Source organism: Danio rerio, chromosome 10 (assembly GCF_049306965.1).
Source record: "Danio rerio strain Tuebingen ecotype United States chromosome 10, GRCz12tu, whole genome shotgun sequence".
NCBI lineage: Eukaryota > Metazoa > Chordata > Actinopteri > Cypriniformes > Danionidae > Danio > Danio rerio.
In genome coordinates this window covers 818,902-842,238 of record NC_133185.1, presented here as the reverse complement: position 1 = coordinate 842,238, position 23,337 = coordinate 818,902, and the positions used below count along the sequence as shown (strand labels likewise).

Sequence of the window (23,337 nt, the reverse complement as noted above, 5' to 3'; positions counted from 1 at the left end):
CATCCTGTGATGCAAATCGAGTAAATAACACGGCGCAAACTGGGTGTTTTGTGCATTTGACAAACTTTAGACTGCAAAAAAAAAAAAAAAGTGTGAGCAAACATCTAACAAACGGAGCAATGGAACAGAGAACAGCAAGACGCTTACAATGATGGAGGTTGCTTCAAGGATGGCGGCTGCTGGACGTGACTGAACTGAACGACATTTTTTGTGCTTTACATGTGCAGCTGGTATTATAACATGCGTCAAATCAGTAAAAGATTTCGTTTAACTTTCTCTGCTGTTAGCCAAAAGAAAACGCTTCCCCGTTGATGAGTTTTACAGCAATCTGTATTTTAGGTGTATTACAGAAGGGGAAGCCCTAACACGTGTCCTGAGGGAGGTACATGATGTCAGATGCTCCCGGGAGGGAAATCTGAGAGAGAGAAAGTGTGATCCTGGATAAAAATAAGAGATATACAACCTTCCTTTGGCTTCATTCCTACCGTTTTAAATCTGTTTCAGATCTTGTCTGGACAAGAGACCAAAATAAAGAAGCTTTATTTTTAAGCATTGTGTCAGATTGCACACCGAACATAGTAGGCTACCTAATATGGTAATTAAGATACCATACAGTATATATGTATAAATTAAAATCGCAAAATTGTCCTCAAATTTCTGGGAATTACCACTACAAATTCAGTCACCGAAAAAACAAGGGGGTCTGCTAAATACATGTGCTGCTAACTTCCAAAACAGTCAAGTCATGTGACTGTCAGACATGACTGATACCAGAAGGAAAGGCTCATCCTTATGCCTAAATCCCTTTGAAGGGTTTTCCCTCGGGAGTGACAGCTTTGAAGGGATGAAGAGTGTAGGGGTCAAAATAATGCAATTCTTTGAAACAAACTGCATCATCTTAACTAGGTCTAGGATCAGCTCTACTCATAATAACAAGACTTGTGTTTCTCATTACAATTTTCTGACAGTATTACAGTTTTAAATTGTATTATCATCAAAACTGGATTATCATGATCCTAAAAACTCACAGGAAATCCTGGAACATTGCTGTTACGTAAATACAAGTTTATATAGACAGTTAATAAATATACATATGTACACATACATAGATACACAGAGTTATACTATGGTGCACTGCTTTCATTAAAAGTGTTTGCTGTACATTATTGAGAATATTGAGCTGAAGCTGAAGTAAATCACAAACAAAATGAGTCAGAAAAAAATGCGATTAGATATTTTCATCAAATCACACAACCCTTTCTGGCTTTTATAAAGCAGCTTGTTGCAATTCTGTGACAAAACAAGGTAAACATGGATCCCTGTGAGGTAGGTTTCCAAGTGTGGGTTCAACAAACAATAGCCTGAATCAGAAATCAAATGTTCAACACAAAAAGCAATCCACATGTAATAATACAAACATGACTATACAAATCCAAAACCCAGGGATCCTTGTTAATGTTGTTTGTGACAAAATCGCATTGAGCTGCAAATGTTTTCTGTTGCTCATTTTCTGATACAAGACATGCCTTAAATGTGTTTGACATTTATTTTTGAACATTTCTAAGTCAAACATTGATAACATTAATAACAATAATAACTCGACTTATAGTTGATGATGTGTAATGCTGCGTTCACACCAGATGCGGAACGCGCGTCAAGTGAGAGTGATTTACATGTTAAGTCAATGCAAACGCGCGAATAGACATCCTGCGGCACGATACGCGCAAATAGCGTATGACGCGAAATGATCGTTTTGCGTGTTTGACGCGCGTTTCGCACGAATCTCTCGAGTTCGAAAATATGAACTTCAGCGGACATTCGCACCGCGTTAACCAATCAGAAGCTTGCTCTTGTGGGGGCGTGATTGTGACGTATCGCCTGTTGTCGGTGTTCCTGGGAAAATCCTCCAGGCGACACCGACAACAGTTCATCAAACTGGGCCGGGCTCAGTCAGAAGCACTCCGTCATCCAGGTTCAGTTTCTGGAGGAGTTTATGAGCTCACAGAGCTGGATGCACCTCTGAAAATATCTAGTAAACTCAGACACGACCCTAAACGTATCGACGCTGTTTTTCAGCCTTCATAAAGCACATAAACACTGATATTTTCTTCACAAAATCCAAGTTAGCCATTTAGCTATGAAGCTAGAGTCACCGGGCAGACAGAAGCCCTGCCCATCACGCGAATGTTCTCACGCATCTGTTCTGACGTGAATTTGACGCTCGAATGAAGTGAGTAAACTCAAATGTTTACACGGCTATTTACGTACGAATAGCGTGATTTATCCGCGCGTTCCGCGTCTGTTGTGAACGCAGCATAAAAATGTCAGAAGGTGGATTTCTCTGCTGAATGATCTGCATCCTGATCATCACCAATACTGCAGAAGACCTACTGGAACCAGCATGGACCAAGATTCTCACAGAAATCAGTCAAGTTTGGTAAAGGTGAAATCATGGTTTGGGGTTCCATTGAGTATGGGGGCGTGCGAGAGATCTATTTATGCAAAAACCTGAGGAGATTTCTCTGCATGAAGACTCGCGAATGGCAGACTATCCTCTTGCTGAATCTAAAATATGGTAGCTCATTACATATGAAATACATGTGGATGGTGTGTCGAGACGATACTAAGGATGAGGGTTGCTAACGAGGACATAACTAAGCAACATGAAGCTCCGTTAATGAGAAAAGTATGTTCCAAAGTTTGCACACTCTTCTCTTATACACACTTAAATGTATGTACTGTTTCTTCACAAAAAAAGCACATACTTTTAGGACGTAGTATAAGCAAATTAATACGCAGCATAAGAGTAAATATGAGCACATACATTTTTGGGTGAACTACCCCTTTAAGAGCACCAGTGCTACCAAAATAACAAAACTTTCCAGCTCTGTTTACAACTAAGCAGAAATGTTTGCCAACAGTCAATGAATATCAACAGGTTAATCTGACACCAATATATGTTTAAAACAACATGAGATAAAGGAAGTAGTGAGTAACTGTTCATTTTTTGGGTGAACTATCCCTTTAAGAGCACCAGAGCTACCACATGAAAAAAAAATCACGTCAAGCTCCATGTAAAACTAGAAATGTAGTTTATAATCCATTCCCACGATTGCCAACAGGCGACGGATATCAACCTGACACAGTCGGCTTTGGGTTGTCAATGCTCCCATGCGTTGTATATTTTCCCCCCCACCGATGACACCTTTTCAATCTCCTCAAAGTGAATTTCTCTTCTCCCAGATGAGCCAGAGTTTCCCCCTTCGGCCTTATTTTCGATAGTTGACGCCCTCCGGTGCTCCAGCTCCAGCCGAACACACCCTGTCAGATCGCTCTCCGTGAAGATGCGGTTCGTCTTGCTGCCCAGAACGCCAGTGTTCAGTGGGCTGCAGCCCTGACGGGGGCGTTTGACTCTGAAGCGCATTTTCCGTCGGCGCCGAAAGCAAGCCTGCCGCTGAAACACCGCCTGAAAACCCCGCTTAAAGTTCTCATTGAAGTAGCCGTAGATGATGGGATTGACGCTGGAGTTGGAGAACGCCAGCCAATGGGAGAGAGGGAATATGTAGCTGGTTAAGATCTCCAGACTGTCGTTGTCTGGATGGCCGTAATCAGTTAGCATCATGAGCGTCCAGAGCGGCAGCCAGGACAGCATGAAAAGCAGCGCCACCATTATTAGCATCTTCACCACACGGATTTTCCTCTTTCCCTGTGCATTAGCATGCTCGCTGACGGCTGCGGAGTACAGCTTAGCGCCGATGCGTCCGTACATTAGCATGATGAGCGCTAGGGGGATCACGTATATGTGTATGAACAGCACCGTGGTGTAGATTTTCCTCATTTCTGGGTCCGGCCAGGTCTCGTAGCAGGAGTATAGTGGGTATGTGTTGTTGTAGTCATCGTTGTATATCATGAAGTGTGCTCGCTCTTGCTCGACGGTGAGCATTAGGACTGACGGAAACATTATGGTGAGGGCGAGCAGCCAGATCGTGCCTATTGAGACTTTGGCGATGAAGAGTGTAAGTTTGGGCTTGAATGGGTAAACGATGCAGCGAAACCTGCGTTTCAGATGAGGAGAAAAGAAATGTGTGTTATTATTATTATTATTATGATACGCTTATGTCACGCGGCCGCCATTTAAAAAAACAAAAGCAAGGCTGCGATGGGAAGAAACTCGGAAGTATAGGATCAGCAGCACGGTAAACATTGCAGCATGATGCTGTGGACTACACTCCTCCAGCTGTTGCAGTTATTTCAAAGTGCAGCTGTAGTGTACACATCACTTTAATCTCATTCAGTTCAGTTTAATTTAAACAATTAAAAGCAGATTAGACATTGAACAACATCACAATCTCTTTAAGAGTAATGCGCTTAATGCCCCGTTTCCACTGACTGGTACAGTACGGTAGAGATCTGCGCGGGACTACATTTTGAATCCCGCTCCCGCCCGCACCTGCCAGGTTTTAGTCCGAATCCGACCGCTCCCGCTTACATATAGCATTTGTTGTCCCGCTGCCCGACCCGCTCCCCCTTTTTCTACCCGCCTGATCCCGCTAAAGAGCGGGGGGAGAACAAAACCGAAAACCACCTAGCTATACAGTGTCCAGACAGCCTATAACAAGCTGTCTGTGTAAACACACACACACACACACACACAAACACACACACACATAAGCACCAAGCACACACACAGACAAAGCTCTTTCTCTCTCTCTCATTCGCGTGTGCGCGCACTATCACACACACACACACACTCACACACACATAAGCACCAAGCACACACACAGGCAAAGCTCTCTCTCTCATTCGCGCACGCACACACACACACCTCTCATTCACACATGCGCACACACACACATACACACACACAGCAACAAACAAGCTAAACACAGCATTGCGCTATTTCATTTACACACATACATACGCGTGCTCGCTCGGGAGTCGGGAGCGATATTGCTAGACGGCCCGATAGCGTCCCAAATTAAACCCGTTACCGACCGCTCCCGCGATTTATTCGGAAATTTATGCAGACCTCTACAGTACGGTTCGGTTTGATAAGCTTTTATGGCTGTTTCCACTCCATACTGAAAAAAATCGCTTAAACCAGCCTAGGCTGTTTGGCTGATTTTAGCTGGTCAACCAATCTGGTTTTAGAGGGGTTTTGGCCACTTCCAGGCTGGTTTCCAGCCATTTCCAGCTTGGTCTTAGCTGGTCAGGCTGGGAGATGACCAACCAAAACGAGCTGTGTCCAGCCTAAACCAGGCTGGTCAAGCTGGTTTTAGCTGATCATTTTCTAGCCTGACCAGCTAAGATCAGGCTGGGAAATGGCTGGAAACCAGCCTGGAAGTGGCTAAAACCCCTCTAAAACCAGTCTAGTTGACCAGCTAAAACCAGCCAACCAGCCTAGGCTGGTCCCCTAAAAGAGAACCGTAACATACCACTTTTTGGGCACCCTTTGCAAAGGATACCAACAGGCCCAAAAGGGTACCATAAGGCGGAGCTAGACGTGCAGCTGGATGCTATTGGCTTATAGAGAAGCGTCACTCGCAGAGCAGGAGTATGAAAACAAAGAAAGCGCCATGTTTAAATACACAGCCGAGACATTACACCGTAATAATATACACATGATAACAAGCCATGGATGACCTGAGCTCAAACAAACCTTGTCGTCGTCTTGAAGAAAAGCTACAAAGAAAACAAAATCTGCCATGTCGCGCTGTTGTTTTACGAGCCTGTGTAAAAGTGCGAGCGGTTTCACTTTGTCCTGGGAGCTCGCGATCGTGCCTATATTTAAAATAAAGAACTTCTTGAGCTCATATTAATAGCGTGCGCGTGATCATTGAAGTGCTCTGACATCCGATCCTGTCAGAAGTGACTTTGTCGAGAGTGAAGCGCCAAAAAACAAAGGAGAAGCCCGAAAAAACAGCAGCAAATGATGCTTCTGCAACCTAAAACATGAACACACTGCCATGTTTAACTATTATCATCAGCTTCTGGACTATTCTGAACTGAGGACGGAGTTACTCTCTAACAGAGGCTACATGTGCTGCTGAAGAATACACACGCAGATGAGAGGTCTGCTCTGACTGTGGGCTATATCTCTGAACCTAAATAAGGACTAAATGTCTGCTGTGTGTAGTTTTTCAGTAATTGGTCCCATATTGAAGTCTGTAAGGTTCTGTGTGTGTTCATATATGTTCATTTATTTATTTATTTTATATAATTGCAGATGTTACAGTAGGCACACTATCACTGATCTGCGGTTATAACTGGTCATATCTGTATAAAGCATAGTGAAAGCATCAGTTCATTAACTTGAGTTAGATTAAATGGCATCTACAACGTGTGTTTGGAAAAGAAAATGTTAGCTAACGACTGCCATTTCCCTTAACTTAGCTGAAAATGAGCTCCAATATCTTTTTAATTTCACTATCCAATCAGAACGGACGTTTGGGTCACTCGATAGGTGGTGAAATGATAAGTTTGTGTCACTTTCTCTTCGCTGATATGATGTACAGCCAGGTACACAACAATATGCCATCGCGGACAGTGACTCCAGGCGATACTTCTGCGTTTCTTCCCGCCTCAGCCTCGCTTTCACTTTTAAAATGGCCGCCGTGTGAAATCAAATTTTGGTAACACTTTAAAAACTTACAATTAACAATTCACATCATTTACTATTAGCTTATGACACCCCTGAGAGCATCTATTCACTTACGCCAATGTGAGTAAATTAGTGCTGGGCAAAAAAATAATCGCAATTAAATTAAATCACATCCAAAATAAAAGTTTGACATAATTAAAAATTAAACATGGAATCCCACGCCAACACAGGGAGAACATGCGAACTCCACACAGAAACACCAACAAACCCAGCCGGGACTCCTAACAGCGACCTTCTTGCTGTGAGGCCACAGTGATAACCACTGAGCCACCTCTGTGTGTATTTATTATGCGCATGTGAAATACACACAGGCATTCATATATTTGAGAAAATTATTATTTATTTTTTGTGATACAATAGGTATGTGCTGTATATGATACAAATAATATGTGAATTTAAATATCTATGTACCAAATCAGCTGTGGATAGTTTTGCTTCTCTGTTGTGACAGGATTCTGCCACTTCAATCTTCGTTAATTCTTCATTTTAAAGACGAAGCCATTCGTACCTCTGGCTACATAATTCGTGATCTCCGGAAATGTATACAGGGCTACGTTTTCAGAATGAGTCTATGATAAAACCTTGAAATCTTTTACTATAGTGTACACGTGTGCACTTTAATAATACCTGCAAATACTGTCGAGTTCTAGTGCTGTTCTAGTGCACAAAACAGAAAGCGTCATCAATGAGCCCTCATGAGAAACATCAAATGTGTTTCACTGTGTGAATAACTAATTAGTGCTTCCAGCAGAGCCGAACACTTCAGATACGAGCAATGACTGACACAATACCGCTGAAAACTTTGCTTGTTATTTTACTTCATTTGATTTGCAGAATGATAAACACTTACCTGTCCACAGCAATGGCGACTAATGTGAAAACGGATGCGGAGACGGACATTCCCTGCACCAGACCACTCAGCTTGCATACAGTATTGCTGAAAGGCCAACCTGATGAAGACACAAACATCTAATAAATAATCCATTTATTTACAGTGGAGGAAACAGGTATTGAACACATTTTCATTTTTTTTCTAGGAGTAATACTTCTGAAGGAGCTGTTGACATGGGATTGAAGCAGATTTTGGTAAAAGCCCAAACAATACAACCATAAAACAAAATAAAATAAATCTGAAAAATTAGTTCTGTGCTATAATAATGGAAAGATATGAGAAAGTGCTGAACTACTGAAATGTGCTTAATACTGTGTATAAAAGGCTTTATTAATGACGGCAACCTAAAGACGTGTCTCATATGGAGAATGAAGCCTCATGCAGTGCTCAGGTGTGAGTTTCTCAGTCTTCATCAGAGTGTGTAAATCTTGAAGCTTTTGTGGGTCTCATCTTTCAGATCTGAGCTGTTTTCTATATTCTCTATTGGATTCGGATCAGGTGATTGGCTGGGCCATTCTACAGCTTGATTTTCTTTCTCTGAAAGCATCTGAGAGTCTCCGTGGCTGTGTTTTGGATCATCGCCCAGCTGAAATGTCCACCCTGGTTTGATCTTCATCCTCCTGCTGATGTAGATGTTGGACTGAAGCAGCTGATCTTCATTTGCACTGAGGAAGGGCAGAGGCTTGCTGAAGAACTACTGAGAGATTTCAGCTGCTGTCTGGGCTTTCACTGCCCAAATACACCTCCCTTTCTTCATGTGTTCAACACCTTTCCCCTACGTCATTTCACTTTATTACACAGAACTTCATTTTTAAACTAATGAGATTTGTTTTCTTTGCATATATGGGTTTCTTTTTGTTAATGGCACCTTTAGAAATATGCTTTCTGAGAAAAATTGTGACATGTTCAATACTTATTTCCCCCACTGTATATAGCACAATTGAAACAACTCCAGTTGACCAATGTCAAAGGCAAATCAGAAAAACTAAACATAGACATAGCCTAAGTAATCGGATGTACATAGTAAACATCTAACCAGGCATGCAAATTTCAGAAACTGTGGGTTCAATTTTAACGATCTAAGCGTAAAGACTTAAGTGGACGGCGCAAAAGCATTAAGGCCATGTCTGAATCCACTTTTGCTATTTTACAGATGGAGAAATCTGCTCTTGGAGCAAATGCATTTGCTGTTTAAACAGCACAGGGCAAAATATTAAAATGACACCTGCGCCGGCCTGAAAATAGCGAGAGAAAAAAAAACACTTGCATTTTAAAACACTTTAAATACAGTGCAAGTGTATGCTAAGTCCTTATATTTCTACAGTTTCTCACCTGTTATGAGGTTGTCCACTAATGTTGTGGGAATGCAAAAGATGCCAACCAGCAGGTCACTGACGGCCAGATTGAGGATGAAGATGTTAGTCACGGTCCTCATGTGCCGGTTCCTCAGGACTATCACACACACCAGAGCGTTCCCCATCAGGCACAGCAGGAAGATGAACAGATAGGCCAGCGTGAACAGCGCAGCCGTCGGCAGTGAGTGCTGGTAATACGGAGACAGGATGATGCCTGCCATTGTGCTGGAGTTGGTCACGTTGGTCTGGTTGGTGCAGTGGATGTTTGAGAAGACGCAGATGGAGATATCTGCCCATAATCCCACCGTCTCAGAGCCCTCCATTAATGCGAAGCAATTCTGGGAGGACACCAAATACATATTAGGACAAATCTGACTCAAGTAAGAGTGCTGGAGAAATCATGTGCAAGAAGGGCTGTGCAATGTGAAGATATACAGTTAGTCAGAATTATTAGCCCCCCTGTATGTTTTTTCAACCAAGTTCAGTTTAACGGAGATAAGATACACATTTCTAATCATAATAGTGTTAATAACTCATCTCTAATAACTGATTTGTTTTCTCTTTGTCATGATGACAGCACATAATATTAGACTAGATATTCTTCAAAACACTAGTGTTCAGCTCAAAGGCTTCACTAGGATAATTAGGGTAAAATTAAGGTAATTAGGCAAGTCATTGTATAACAGTGGTTTGTTCTGGAGAAAAATTCAACCCTAATATTGCTGAAGTGGTGAATAATATTGACCTTAAAATGCCTTTAAAACAATTACATCTGATTAATTATTATTAAATTTATTATAGCCAAAATAAAACAAATAAGACTTTCTCCAGAAGAAAAAATATTATAGGAAATACTATGAAAAATTCCTAAATCTGTTCAACATCATTTTGGAAATATTTGAACAGTAATAAATAATTCACATTAAGTTAATAAGACATCAACAGTATGTTGTTTTGCAATATTGCATGTCTTTACGTGGATGCAGACAGAAACATGAGTAACAGCAATGTGAGAACGTTAAAATCTTAAAAGTACAATGTTTACATTTAGCGTTTTAGTTAGCAATATTTATTATTTTTATGTTGGACATGTAATTATTCATTTTTAAAAGAAGATTCATTTTTATTTTATATTTCTATATTTTTAACCAAGCTTAGACCTGTCACAATAATCAATACATTGACTTATGGTGCACAGAACCTCAATCATTTTTGGTGTTTCAATATAGAATTATAAATAACACTACTCAACTACAGGTAAAGTCTACTCAAAGTATGAGTACAAATAGCCCTTTAAAAAGTCCTCAAGAGTAGTAAGTAATGAGTAGGGCCAGACGGAATCTGCGGATGTTTTTTGCTATTTCTGTGGAAAAGTTAGGTAAAAATCTGCGGATTTCTGCGGAATTATTTTGAGAGTATCCAGCGGAGTATCAAAACTAAAACCTGAATATATGAAACAAAAAGTAATAAATTACTGAATAAAAACTGAATAAATTTAGATTTACACATTTACTCAAGTAAATAAACAGAATTAATGATGGGCTAAAAATCTGCGGAAATCTGCGGAATTCTGCGCGCACAGATTCCGTGTGGGCCTAATGAGTATTATGCTGTGAAAATTACTCTGCAGATTAAACATGTAATGCACATTAATGATGCACAATATGTCATTTCAGCATCGTTATCGCATTGTGCTCATTTGCAATTGTCACATCGCGAGTATACGCAGGGCTGAGTCTGGATTATAATTTAGCATTTTGCAAGCGTTTAAGGCCTGTGACTGTGTACGGGTTTTAAAAGCATTCAGGCTAGGGCTGCATGATATTGGAAAAATGTCATTTGTGATATTTTATTTTTCTGCAATAAATATCGCCATACAGAGTTTCACAAGATAGTTGAACTGTTCTATTTGAGATAGTGAGATAGTTGAATAGCTCTATGGTTTTCTGGGGAGTCTAACAGCATCCAGGTACAGAAATGTATTGATCGTAATAGAAAAATTCTTAGATCAAAAAAAATGTGTTTTAAAATACAGATGAAATAAGACAAAATTAATATTTTTTACTTAAAACAAGCAGAATTATCTGCCAGTGGAGCAAGTGAAATATTCTTGTTTTCGCTTTGAAATGTAAAGATCTGAACTAGAAACAAATACAAAAATTGTAAGTAAGAAAAACTGTTTGCATAAATCATATAAACTCCATATAAATACAGTGATTAAATACAATTCTGTTGCTCCTGCTCAACTATAATCAAGACTCAACAACATTAAATATCTTTGCAATGTGACTATTGCGGATGCACACATTCAGCAAGCCCTAATTCAGGTATAAGAATATTTACCGCTAACTCTGAAAAATGAATAACGCTCGTTTATAAAACGAAGACTATGCAGTCTTATTTTATATTTGATAGTTCAATTACTGTATACCTGAATACATTTCGACCCTTTGGAAGACTGTGAAAAAAGCCTTTAGTTGGTTGCTACTAGTCAGGAAATGTCCATATGGTGGAAAACAGAGGCTATTAAATGGAGAAAAATGTAAACATAAGAAAATCATTGAGACTGTAAATCAGCCGATTGCCTCTCGCCTACGCAATACCTTAAAAGACATATTTACAAAAGTAAAGGCTAGCTCTAAGTGGGCCCATTAAGCGGAGGCTTATTATCTGTAGGTTACCACCCTGACGCCACTGATCCCTTTTGCATTCTCAATTCTGTGGAGCTAAACACACAGCCTTCCTCATAGCACACAATAGTTGTTTGCACTACTGCATGTGTGCATAGACTGTGTGTGTTCATGCATTATAGCACATGATTTTGTACTGTAAGTGTCAGCAAACAGTTAGGTTAAAGGCTGGAGATGCTATAAGAATGCAAAGCCATTCATCTTGTCTAAAAAGAGATTAGCCAGTTTACAAGAACTGTTCAACATTCTCAAGTTTACTGCGTTAATGTTGCATGTGCTGGTCTCATATAAGCGCACCACTCAGCTATTCTCCATATAGCTGCAGTCAGAGCATGAAACAGGAGGACTGGACTGCCATGTGGCTACACTGTGAGTCACAATTGCTTTTCTTACAGCAGGATTACAGTAGCAATGCACTTATTCTTCTTCTTAGCATGATCTAATAACTAATAATCTATATCTTGTGTGCATGTGTCTCCTGATTAATAGCAGCATTTGCCTTTAAAAGACGAATGAGAGCGCATGTGTTTGGACTGTGGTGGAAACAAGAGCACCGATCACTCAGCTTAGATGGCCGGCCAGCTCTAGAAAGAGTCCTGGTGGTTAAACATCTTCCACTGACTGATGATGGAGGCCGCTGTGCTCATTGAACTTTCAGAGCAGCAGTCACCTTCCCCAGCCTTGTGCCTCCAGACAATACTGTCTCAGAGGTCTACAGACAATTCCTTTGTCTTCATGCTTGTTTTGTGCTTTGACATGCACTGTCAACCCTGGGACCTTATTCATCTTATTCTCCGTGGACGAGCGGGCGCAGCCATTTGAATCATTTTGGCTTCCGGTCTCATTCACATCCATTCATTTTTAGAAGTTAAAAACAGCTCGTTTTGCAGCTTGATGTTGCAAACTGATATTTGCTTATTGTCTTATTCTATTTCGTGTGTAAAAGTGTTTCCATCATAGTCTATGTGCATTTTCTTTCATCTAATAAAAAGTTGATCCTGCTCAGTCTTTGTATGCACATTTTCACATTTAATGCACAGCTTGGATTGTGCAATAGTTTAAAATGTGCATAAAAATCGGTGGATGGACACACAGCTAGTGTCCTCCAGCCTTTGCTCGGGTTTCTTCTCTGTTCCTCCAGTGTTTATAACCGCGTCCTCTGGTTATCATGGGAACAGCCATAAAAGAGATTAGTGTCATGATAATCTTGGCGTATACGCAGTAGCTGGAGAGACCTGGAAATGACGTGTTATAAATGTAATTACAGCTTAAGCGACAACAGTAATTGAACAGGTCACTTCAGAGTTTAAAATATGTAATTTAATAGTCTTGGATGAACTGCCCACCCCGGGGTGCTGCAAACATGGTCACCAAGTAAACAGACTTTCCTTGAAAGGGACTTTCAAGCCCCGCTTTAGGATGTCAGACCCTGAGAAATGCCATGCAAGCAAACAGAGAACTTTCTAATCTGAAGGGAGGATCTCCAAAAGTCCATGCATTCAGCTGACCCTTCACCTATCCCTGCCCTCCCTTCTATATGGCCTGGGTCACTGAGGAGTTATCAGGAGTTCCAGGATGCCAAGTTTCTAAAATACCATAGTGTGGTTTCTAAATCTGAATAATTGATGCATTTTAACTTGTCATGCCAGTATTATTTTAAAGGTCTCAGCGCGAGTAAATATCTCAGTTCTACATCAGTTGTGCAGATCAAAAATAGAGACCTCCGGTTTGGGGAAATTCTGCCTTACTGATGTAAAAAATAAAATCTTTGTCAAGCATTAACTTTTTACCCCCAAGTAGTATTTGGCTTTTAGGTTAATATATGACAAAGGTCTTTGTGAAGCTTTTATTATGATTGTTTGTTCCAATTTGAGCATGTAAAGGGAAGGTACAAAGGTGTAGCTGGGATTAACTGGCTTGTTTGGTTTGGGACTTGTAGAGCAGCACATCGATGGATTTGCTCTTCAGTGTTTGGACTTTCAGCAGTGAAAATTAAACCACACTGAACTGAACTGAACTGAACTTCAGCTCTGAACACTGGAATGACACGGTTTCAGTTTACTAGAACTTCTGTGATCAGCTGCTTTGACACAATCTACATGGTAAAAGCGCCGGAGAAATAAAGATGAACTGAGTTAAGACGTACAGGTAAAGTCAGAATTATTAGCCCCCTTGTTTATTTTTTCCCCCAATTTCTGTTTAAAAAAAAGCTTTTCTCAGCACATTTCTAACAGTTTTAATCTCATCTAACTTTTTTTTTTTTTGTCATGATGACAGTAAATAATATTAGACTAGATATTCTTCAAGACACTTCTATACAGCTTAAAGTGACGTTTAAAGGCTTCACTAGGGTAATTAGGTTAACTAGGCAGGTTAGGGTAATTAGGCAATTTATTGTATAATGATGGTTCGTTCTGTAGACTATTGAAAAAAGCATTTAGCTAAAAGGGGCTAATAATATTGACCTAAAAATGGTGTTTAAAAAATTAAAAACTGCTTTTATTCTAGCCAAAATAAAACAAATAAGACTTTCTCCAGAAGAACAAATATTATTAGACAAACTGTGAAAATTTCCTTGCTCTGTTACATATTATTTAGGAAATATTTAATAAAGAAAAAAAATTCAAAAGTGAGCGAATAATTCTGACTTCAACTGTATGTGCTGCTTCTGTAGTGTGTGGTCTGCTATACGTCACTAACTCTTAGATTTATCTGTGAGCAAGATAGTTAGTTTATTATTCTTTAATTATATAATTGGTATGATAAATCTTTACCTGACAAATAAAATGGTATTTGATTGATAGCTATAGCTATCGAATATTTTACATCTGCTGTCTTTATTAGTTTCAGAAACACTGATTTTTTTAAAACTTAAAACGGCATCTTTGGAGATATTTTCTGCTGGAGATACTGCTAAAAAACAAAATGGTTTTAAAGCCTTGACTTTTCCAAACCGCGGTATACCTTGAACACAGTTATCGTCCCATGCTTATGAGTAATTGAACAAAAAGTAGTGAAACAAACAATACTAAATATACAATATTTACCAGAGTAAATATACAGTACAGTACCGGTCAAAAGTTTGGGGTCAGTATTTTTTTTCAGGTTTTTTTTTTTTTTAAGAAAAAATCCTGTTCATTAAGGCGCGTTTATTACATGTAAAAAAATTAATTGTTAAATATTCATAAAACATTTAAATAACTGCTTTTTTATTGTATGTAGTTTCTAATGAAATTATTATTCCAGTTATTATTGTTTTTATTACTATTACCATTAATAAAAGTACTACTAATATTATTAATAATAATGTGGCCGGACGGTGGCGCAGTGGGTAGCACGATCTGCTCAAGGTTGACCGTGTTGTGTGTTCAGAGATGCTCTTCTGCAGAGCTCGGTTGTAACGAGTGCTTATTTGAGCTACTGTTGCCTTTCTATCAGCTGGAACCAGTCTGGCCATTCTCCTCTGACATCAACAAGACATTTGCACCCACAGAACTGCCGCTCACTGGATATTTTCTCTTTGTCGGAGCATTCTCTGTAAACCCTAGAGATGGTTGTCCGTGAAAATCCCAGTAGATCAGCAGTTTCTGAAATATTCAGAGCAGCCCGTCTGTTTCAAAGTCACGTAAATCCCCTTTCCTCCCCCTTCTGATGCTCGCTTTGAACTGCAGCAGATCGTCCATGTGATTGGCTGATTAGAAATTTGCATTAACGAGCAGTAGGACAGGTGTACCTAATAAAGTGGCCGGTGAGTGTGCATGAACATTGACATTAAACATCTGTTTATATTTTCCAAAACAACCAACCACAGAGTTCTGGTATCAGAAAAATATCAATCTGCAAAAATTTTTATACATTAAATGAAGAAAATAAGCATGCGTTATTGATGGGACCCAAAAAGTCTGCGAGTTTACAGTATACACGACACTTTGTAGAAATTCTGTGAATTAAACTGCACAACCCAACAGAAACAATGACCATCAATAGGATAAGAGTCGGCTCACTATTGAACAAACTTGACTGTTGATTTTATTTGACTTTCATGCATTTATAAGGGAAAGGCTTGGTTATGCATGTAACAGATGTGCACTTGTGTGACTGTAGTAAATCAAATATCAATGTTTGAAAACACTGACATTTCTGAGTATTTTAACAGAACCGTAAAACACTTGCTTACACAAAAACACAGAAACAGTTTTGCTATTTTGGTTAAAACTTTTTTCATGGTGAGGTTGACATTTGCAAGAAGTTGCACCTATATGCAAATATTTAAAGTACATAACAAAAGGTGCATACACTGCAAAAAAATCCATTAATTACTAGTTTTTGTCTTGTTTCTAGTGCAAATAAAAAAAAGTCTTGAAAATGATCATTGATTTAAGATCAAGCAGAAGATTGAGGTAAAGTTGGTTATACATTCGTTCAGTGACTACGTGTGACATATTGTTTACCATGGTATAGAGTTAAAGTTGGTTTTATATTGGGATATTTAGATATTCTCCTTAATAATATAATTTCAGAAAAGTAATCTTTGTTCATTTTAAATAGGGAAATCATATTAGCAGCAAATGACTACCAAAGTACAACATTGTTCACAGTGAAGTAGATAGTGTTGATGTTGTTTAGAAGTCATACTTGCATGCTAATTCCGATCAAATATTCAAAGTAACATGCTAAACAATATAGAGTCTACTAAATGAACGAATGTGCGAATATAAAACCAACTTTACCTCTATTGGTACTTTGAATATTGGGTCTGAAATCAAAGGTAAGTTCAGATCAACATCAGCACTGTTTATTTGACTGAATAACTTTGATAGTATTGACTGATAATATGATTTGACTATTTAAAATTAGCAAGCAATACTTTTCTGACATATTATTACGGAGAAAGTCTGAATATAACAGCAACTTTACCTCAATAAGCAAATACTGTCTTGTTTTTAGAAATAATGTCATAATTAAGTTTTAACATTTTTAAATTTAGTTTTAACTCAGTTTGTCTTTAAAAACAAGCGAAATAATCTGCCTGACAGTTATGTGAAAGCGAAAACGAGATCGTCTTACTCCATTGGCAGATTATATTTGGACTACAAACAAAACATAAGCATTTCTGCAGTGTAAGTAAACAAACGAGAAATAATAGTTACAAGAAAAAATCAAGCATCCCCATCTGACAAAGCGCTCATCCATCATCTTTCAGTCAGTATGGTTAGTTTATATCATGTCAATATAAATAATTTCAGTTTTATTCAATGATGACAAAACAGCGGCGATGATTCTGAATGACAGAACTTCACCTCAGGTGCACAAACCCGATAGAAGTAGCTTAAACAGTTGATAACATTGTTAATTTAGCAGGTAATGTGAATTACAAACGCCTTACCTTACTGTTGTTCAGGAGAACTGATGAAATAAAGTCACTGGTGGAATAAAATCAGTGTACAAAACAGCTCGATTGTACTCGCGCGCGTCTGTGATCAAGCGAGGCTCTGCAGATGTCCGATTCGCGAATCGAAGCTTCTAATTGATTCAATTGAACCGACTACGCGAGAGACCAGAGCAATCCGGCTAAAACACACAAAGCTCTCGATTATGCTGTAAAACTTTACATTTATCTCTAAAATAATAAGTGGTCATATATTTCACCTCTATGAAACTGAAAATATTTCCCATAGCTGGTAATGGAACACTAGTATCGAATCATTTATCTGAACCGACTCTCTGAATGAATCCCGCTCACGTCACTCACACTACACGTTTGTCATTTTAGATGCTGCAATTAATGTCGAGCTCTGATTAGAGCCGCTGATTAATAATCACTGGGATAGAAATAACTCACGATAATTACAGTAAGTGAGGCGTTTATTGTGAGTGCTAAAACCTGTGTAATTAAATAAAGCGTGTACTATTCAATTTGTCGAGCTATTATTTCACACAGCTCCATAATCAGGTCAACTTCATTAGTTACAGCTACTGTAAGCGAGACTAATTTCTCAGCTTAATTAAATAAAAACAAAAAATAAATGAAATTTTAGTAAAATATATACAGTAATATATTTTAAACACCTCAACTAGTAGTATTTTCTATTCATTATAGCAAACTATATTCAAGTATTATAATAAAAGTAATATACAGGGTGGGCCATGTATATGGATACACCTTAGTAAAATGGGAATGGTTGGTGATATTAATGTCCTGTTTGTGGCACATTAGTATATGAGGGGGCTTGTAAATAACTCATGAAAGAATAAAGCTACGTTAAAACCAAGCACACCATTGTTTATCTAGTGAAATTCCCAATAAGTTTATTAAGGTGTCTCCATATAAATGGCCCACCCTGTACATTACAATATGAAGTCACTTTAAAAAATTAAGCAGTGCAATGTGAAAATATGTGTTCTGTTTGCATTTTATTTTGTTTTTAAAGAGTAAAATGTGGGTAAAATTGTATAATATTAGCTTTTTACCCAACACTGATTATATAAATTCATATTATCTTACTATTTAAAAGGCTGGAGCATATTGTAGACCAGGGGCTCCCAAACTTTTCAGCTCGCGACCCCTAAAACAACAATGCCAGTGACTCGCGACTCCTAGTATCCTCCGAGGTATACACATACAAACGCACATACACACCAATAGACCCAAGTAGATTAGAATATAGATAAAATATGGTAATTATAATAGTTTAATAAAAGGAATTAGATTTTTTTGGGAATCATCAAGCGATGCCTTCTGATTGTCCTGCGACCCCCCAGGGGGGTCCCCGCCCCCACTTTGAGAACCACTGTTGTAGACTACCTCATGTAATAATAACAATGCATGATTGTAAGGTTATTTTCCCACACTGTCACTTTAGCAGCTGTTTTTTCTGTGTAATGATAATCGTTTGTGATTGAAGCACCTGTATGTGGGAGAGTCTTCAACACCTGCTTTCATCACCTGATTCACAATCATCTACTGATGTCTTGATTCTGGTCTTTAAGATGTCTCAGAGCATGCAAATCCATGCACATGTCACCTTTTGCTTCTTTTAGGGCTGCCAACTATATTTTTATATGGATTAATCTGTTGAGTAATTTATCGATTATTCAACTAATCTAAAATTACTCATTTTATATTAATAATCGATATTATAATTTGAGTAATTACCTCCATCTGTCTGTTTTCAGATGCATTTTGGGGTATAGCCGATTACAAAAGAAAACATAAGCAATAGACTATAACATATTTGAACAGGAAAATAAACCAAATGTAAACAATATTTGGGGCAAACAGCAAGAAAGTTGCTAGTTTGAGTCCTGGCTAGCTCAGTTGATGTTTCAGTGTGGAGTTTGCATGCTCTCCCCGTGTTGGCGTGGGTTTTCTCCGGGTGCTCCGGTTTCCCCCACAGTCCAAACACAAAAACATTGGCAACTTGACAAAGTGTAAGGCAACTTACTGCAAATCTTTTCTGAGTTGCCTCAACTTAATCAAACCTACTAGTACTTGGGTTAAAAGTTGAGTAAACTCAAAGAAAGCTGTGCAGCAAGTTGCCTTACAATTATTTGAGTCAACTTTTTATTTGTACAGTGTTATCTTTATTTGTGTTCATTAATAAACTCCCCAAAATCCTGTATGAACAACAGTTGTTTAGATGTAAGATCTCCCCACTGTTATAATGCAGGTGAATTGTTTGTCTTTGTATCAGACGTGTTATTTCCACCATGCTGCTAAGATTATTCCAGTCCAGCAGCACAACTTTCATCATTTCCATGAGCAGGAGCGTAACGCACCACTGTGATAACCGCTGTCAACAGCTTGCTCCACAAAGAGTCTGCACATAATAAAATACTGGTAAACACCTTTTTCCTTCCTTCTAGAGCTCTATTCTGCTTATCTTGGTCAAATGTTGGGCTTGAATTTCCCAGCTGTGCTGGCTGACATTTTGATGCTGCTCTGCTCAGATCCCAGAGGGTTTAAAGACAGCAGGAGAGACTTTTACTTTTTTTACACCAGTCTGTTCATCTCAGCCTGAAAGCAAGAGATAGCAGCAGATCAACATTTAGGTGTTACTTTGTCTAATATCAGCTCTTGATAATGCTGTACATCGATTTGCAAACAACCATATTAATCACACAAGAGGCAAGAGGTTTATCTAGGGGGCAATTAATAGTAAATAGACACCCACATTAAAAATATATAGTATTCAATATTCAAATTCAATAGCTAATATTATAGTGTTCTGAACCAATCATGTACAGTATATCTTAGTATTTACAACCCTTTATTAATAAATGCTGCAGCATACTGTAATATTAACTACAGTGATAAATGCTGTGGTATATTTTAGTTTTTACTACAATAAACTGTGATGTAATGTAGTATAATATACACTATAGTTGTAGAAAACTACAGTGTGGGCTCATTTGTTTATATTATTATAGTTATCGTGTTGCCATAGCAACTGTAGAATCACCACAACAGATTATATTACTTCAGTTGTCGTGTTACCATAGCAACTGTAGAATTACCACAACAAATTATATTACTATAGTTGTCGTGTTACCATAGCAACTGTAGAATCACTACAACAGATTATATAATTATAGTTGTTGTGTTGCCATAGCAACTGTAGAATCACCACAACAAATTATATTACTATAGTTGTCGTGTTACCATAGCAACTGTAGAATCACCACAACATATTATATTACTTTAGTTGTCGTGTTACCATAGCAACTGTAGAATCACCACAACAGATTATATTACTTCAGTTGTCGTGTCACCATAGCAACTGTAGAATCACCACAACAAATTATATTACTATAGTTGTCGTGTTACCATAGCAACTGTAGAATCACTACAACAGATTATATAACTATAGTTGTCGTGTTGCCATAGCATCTGTAGAATCACCACAACAGATTATATTACTATAGTTGTCGTGTTACCATAGCAACTGTACAATCACCACAACATATTATATTACTTTAGTTGTCGTGTTACCATAGCAACTGTAGAATCACCACAACAGATTATATTACTTCAGTTGTCGTGTCACCATAGCAACTGTAGAATCACCACAACAAATTATATTACTATAGTTGTCGTGTTACCATAGCAACTGTAGAATCACCACAACAGATCAATTACTATAATTGTCGTGTTGCCATAGCAACTGTAGAATCACCACAACAGATCAATTACTATAATTGTCGTGTTGCCATAGCAACTGTAGAATCACCACAACAGATCAATTACTATAATTGTCGTGTTACCATAGCAACTGTAGAATCACCACAACAGATTAATTCAGATACTTTACTATAGTTTGGTTAAAAAAACACTAAAAGTTTCATGTTTTTTCATGTTTATTTTTGCTAATTATATTTTAATAAAGCAATAAAATAAAAATAATTGCAGCTAATGGAAACAGTTCTAACTTTCATTTTTGCTTAATGTTATACCGACATTTTATATTAAAGTACACATCCGAGTCCTGCAATTACACCTACAGTATTGATACAATAAACAATTCAAATGTGTGTGCGCTGTGTGTATAGTTATGTTCCTGTTTTATTATCACTATCTTCGACACTTGTGTATTTTTATTTGTGGAGTGTGCAAATATGAATCATCCACTGCATGATTGTTTGCTCAAGTCTCCAATAAAAAATTGCTCAGAGACAAGCATCAATCTCAATCCAATTTCTGCTAAATCATTCCTGCCGTATCTGTGAATTCTGCCAGAGCAGTGTTGTTTACTTCAATCTCCTCCTCTGTCCAGTGCTCTCCAACTTTAAGTGATCGTCAGAATACAGAAAACATCAGCGTTTGTGCTCTGGAAACTGAAAGGTCACCTTTTTTTGTCAGTGAGTAACTATTATAAGTACACACAAAGCTACTTGGATTTAGTTTAAATTTGGATTTGATTATAGGCAGCGTTTTACTCACTATACAAAAGAGAAAGAAATAGCTTTGTGTGATTACCTTACATGACCAAAACTAGTATATCGTCTGTCTCGGGTGTCAAAAACAAGACGTTGTTAAACCTGATCGCACAGTCCTCTTTTGGACTTGCTGATTTTCTTTTCTTTTTTCACCCATAAATTGTTCCTTCAAGCCCATTTCTCAAATAATGATCACATCTAAATGCAGAGCGTTAGCACAAAGAGCATGGCAACCTTTTGAAGGTGTGGAGTCAAGTAGGTTTGAGCTGCTATAATTGACCATCAGCTGCTTTACTGAGGTTAAATTGTCAGTTTAATGAAGCAGAGAAAGCAGCAGAAATGCCGCCCACATGCCCAGCGGTTTTACCGATGAACAAACCCGTCCCTCAGACCAAACACAGGCCGACGGGGCTCTGATTTGTGAGCTGAAATAGCCAGTGCTGCAAACAAACACATTAAAATCATTCCACAGGTTGTGTACCTGCTGCGATTAAACTCTTAACAGCGCCATATGATCAAAATTAGAATATAGACATAGCTGACTAATAGGAGTATCAAAAAACGTGGAAACATCAGGCCAGTTGGAACAAAACAGAGACTTTTACATTGCACATGAGATTAATATGCATGCCACAGGCTGCATTTGATTGGCTACAACAATTTTCCTCTCTATATTTTTAAGTTGAAGATACAAGATGTGCAGCACATGAAACTACGGATACTGGAAGCCTGTGCTGGCATTTCTCCTGCGGTGTTGCTATCAGTGTGTGAGGAGTGGGAGAAGAGGGTTGCATTGACAATCCAACACAATGGGCAGCACACTGAACACAAGTGGTCAGAAACTTGTAAACAACTCATAAAACAATAAAGTTACGATAAAACCAAGCACACCATTGTTTTTCTTGTGAAATTCTCATTAAGTTTGATGTGTCACATGACCCTCTTCCTATTGAAAAAACAAAAGTTGGATCCAAGATGGCCGACTTCATAATGGCTACCATGGTCACCACCCATCTTGAAAAGTTTGCCCCCTCACATACACTAATGTGCCACCAACAGAACAATGATATCACCAACCATTTCCATTTTATTAAGGTGCATCCATATAAATGGCCCACCCTTTAAATGTATTCATTGCAACCCTTACAAGGCTGTTTGAATGTATTTGTGTTAGTTTAACGTGTATATGTTGTGGAATTTGCCTTCTGTGTTTGTAATGAGGGAACAAACACATGTAAACTGCACATTTATGCATCAAAAACAGTACTTTTGCAGAGTGTTACTGATAATAGTTATAAAATGTTGCATTAAAGTGTATTTTATTAACATCTACCCCCACCCCAACCCTCACAGTAATGTAAAATATTAATAATTGCCGTATAGTGTCACTAACTATTGTGCAGTATAGATGTGAGCATCCACTTATGTGAGGGTGATAAATAAAAAGGTTGCTGCATCGCTCTTAATAATATTCCTTGACTATATAGTTCCCCTATATTTAAAATTACTTAAGGCTTCATGCAGTTGTGACTGCTTGCAGAAAACAAGTATAAAATATAGAAAGCCATCTGATCATGTGACTTTAAAACATTTTAATCAAAACAATCTTTTTATTTCTTAACCAAAGCCGACAACAAACTACTCAGGGCTTCCAGAAATAACACGTTCACAGCTGAGTCCAGTGGGGGGAAATGTTTTGCTCTCAGGTCACATCATCAGGCAAAGCGTGAATCTTTGACTGACTGTGTGACACTGCCACCATGTGGTAAATCCCCACAATTACAGAGAGAAAGCTCACGTCAG

At 38.3% G+C, this 23,337-nt stretch overlaps 1 protein-coding gene across 2 annotated transcripts; it reads right to left on the bottom strand.

Annotated features, from left to right (window-relative positions):
- Nucleotides 1-1,936: 1,936 nt before the first annotated feature.
- On the bottom strand, nt 1,937-17,094 carry npffr1l3 (neuropeptide FF receptor 1 like 3). Of its 2 annotated transcripts, none has more exons than XM_073914072.1 (4): nt 10,974-11,049; nt 8,886-9,322; nt 7,512-7,611; nt 1,937-4,055 (listed from the first exon to the last, which is right to left on the bottom strand). In XM_073914072.1, the coding sequence occupies exons 2-4, from the start codon at nt 9,265-9,267 to the stop codon at nt 3,161-3,163; spliced, it is 1,377 nt and encodes a 458-aa protein (XP_073770173.1). In that variant the 5' UTR covers nt 9,268-9,322; nt 10,974-11,049; the 3' UTR covers nt 1,937-3,160. The 2 variants fall into 2 exon arrangements, with proteins under 2 accessions (XP_073770173.1, NP_001082858.2); NM_001089389.2 differs by lacking the exon at nt 10,974-11,049 and adding an exon at nt 16,985-17,094 and having other exon boundaries at nt 2,474-4,055; nt 8,886-9,246.
- Nucleotides 17,095-23,337: the final 6,243 nt, after the last annotated feature.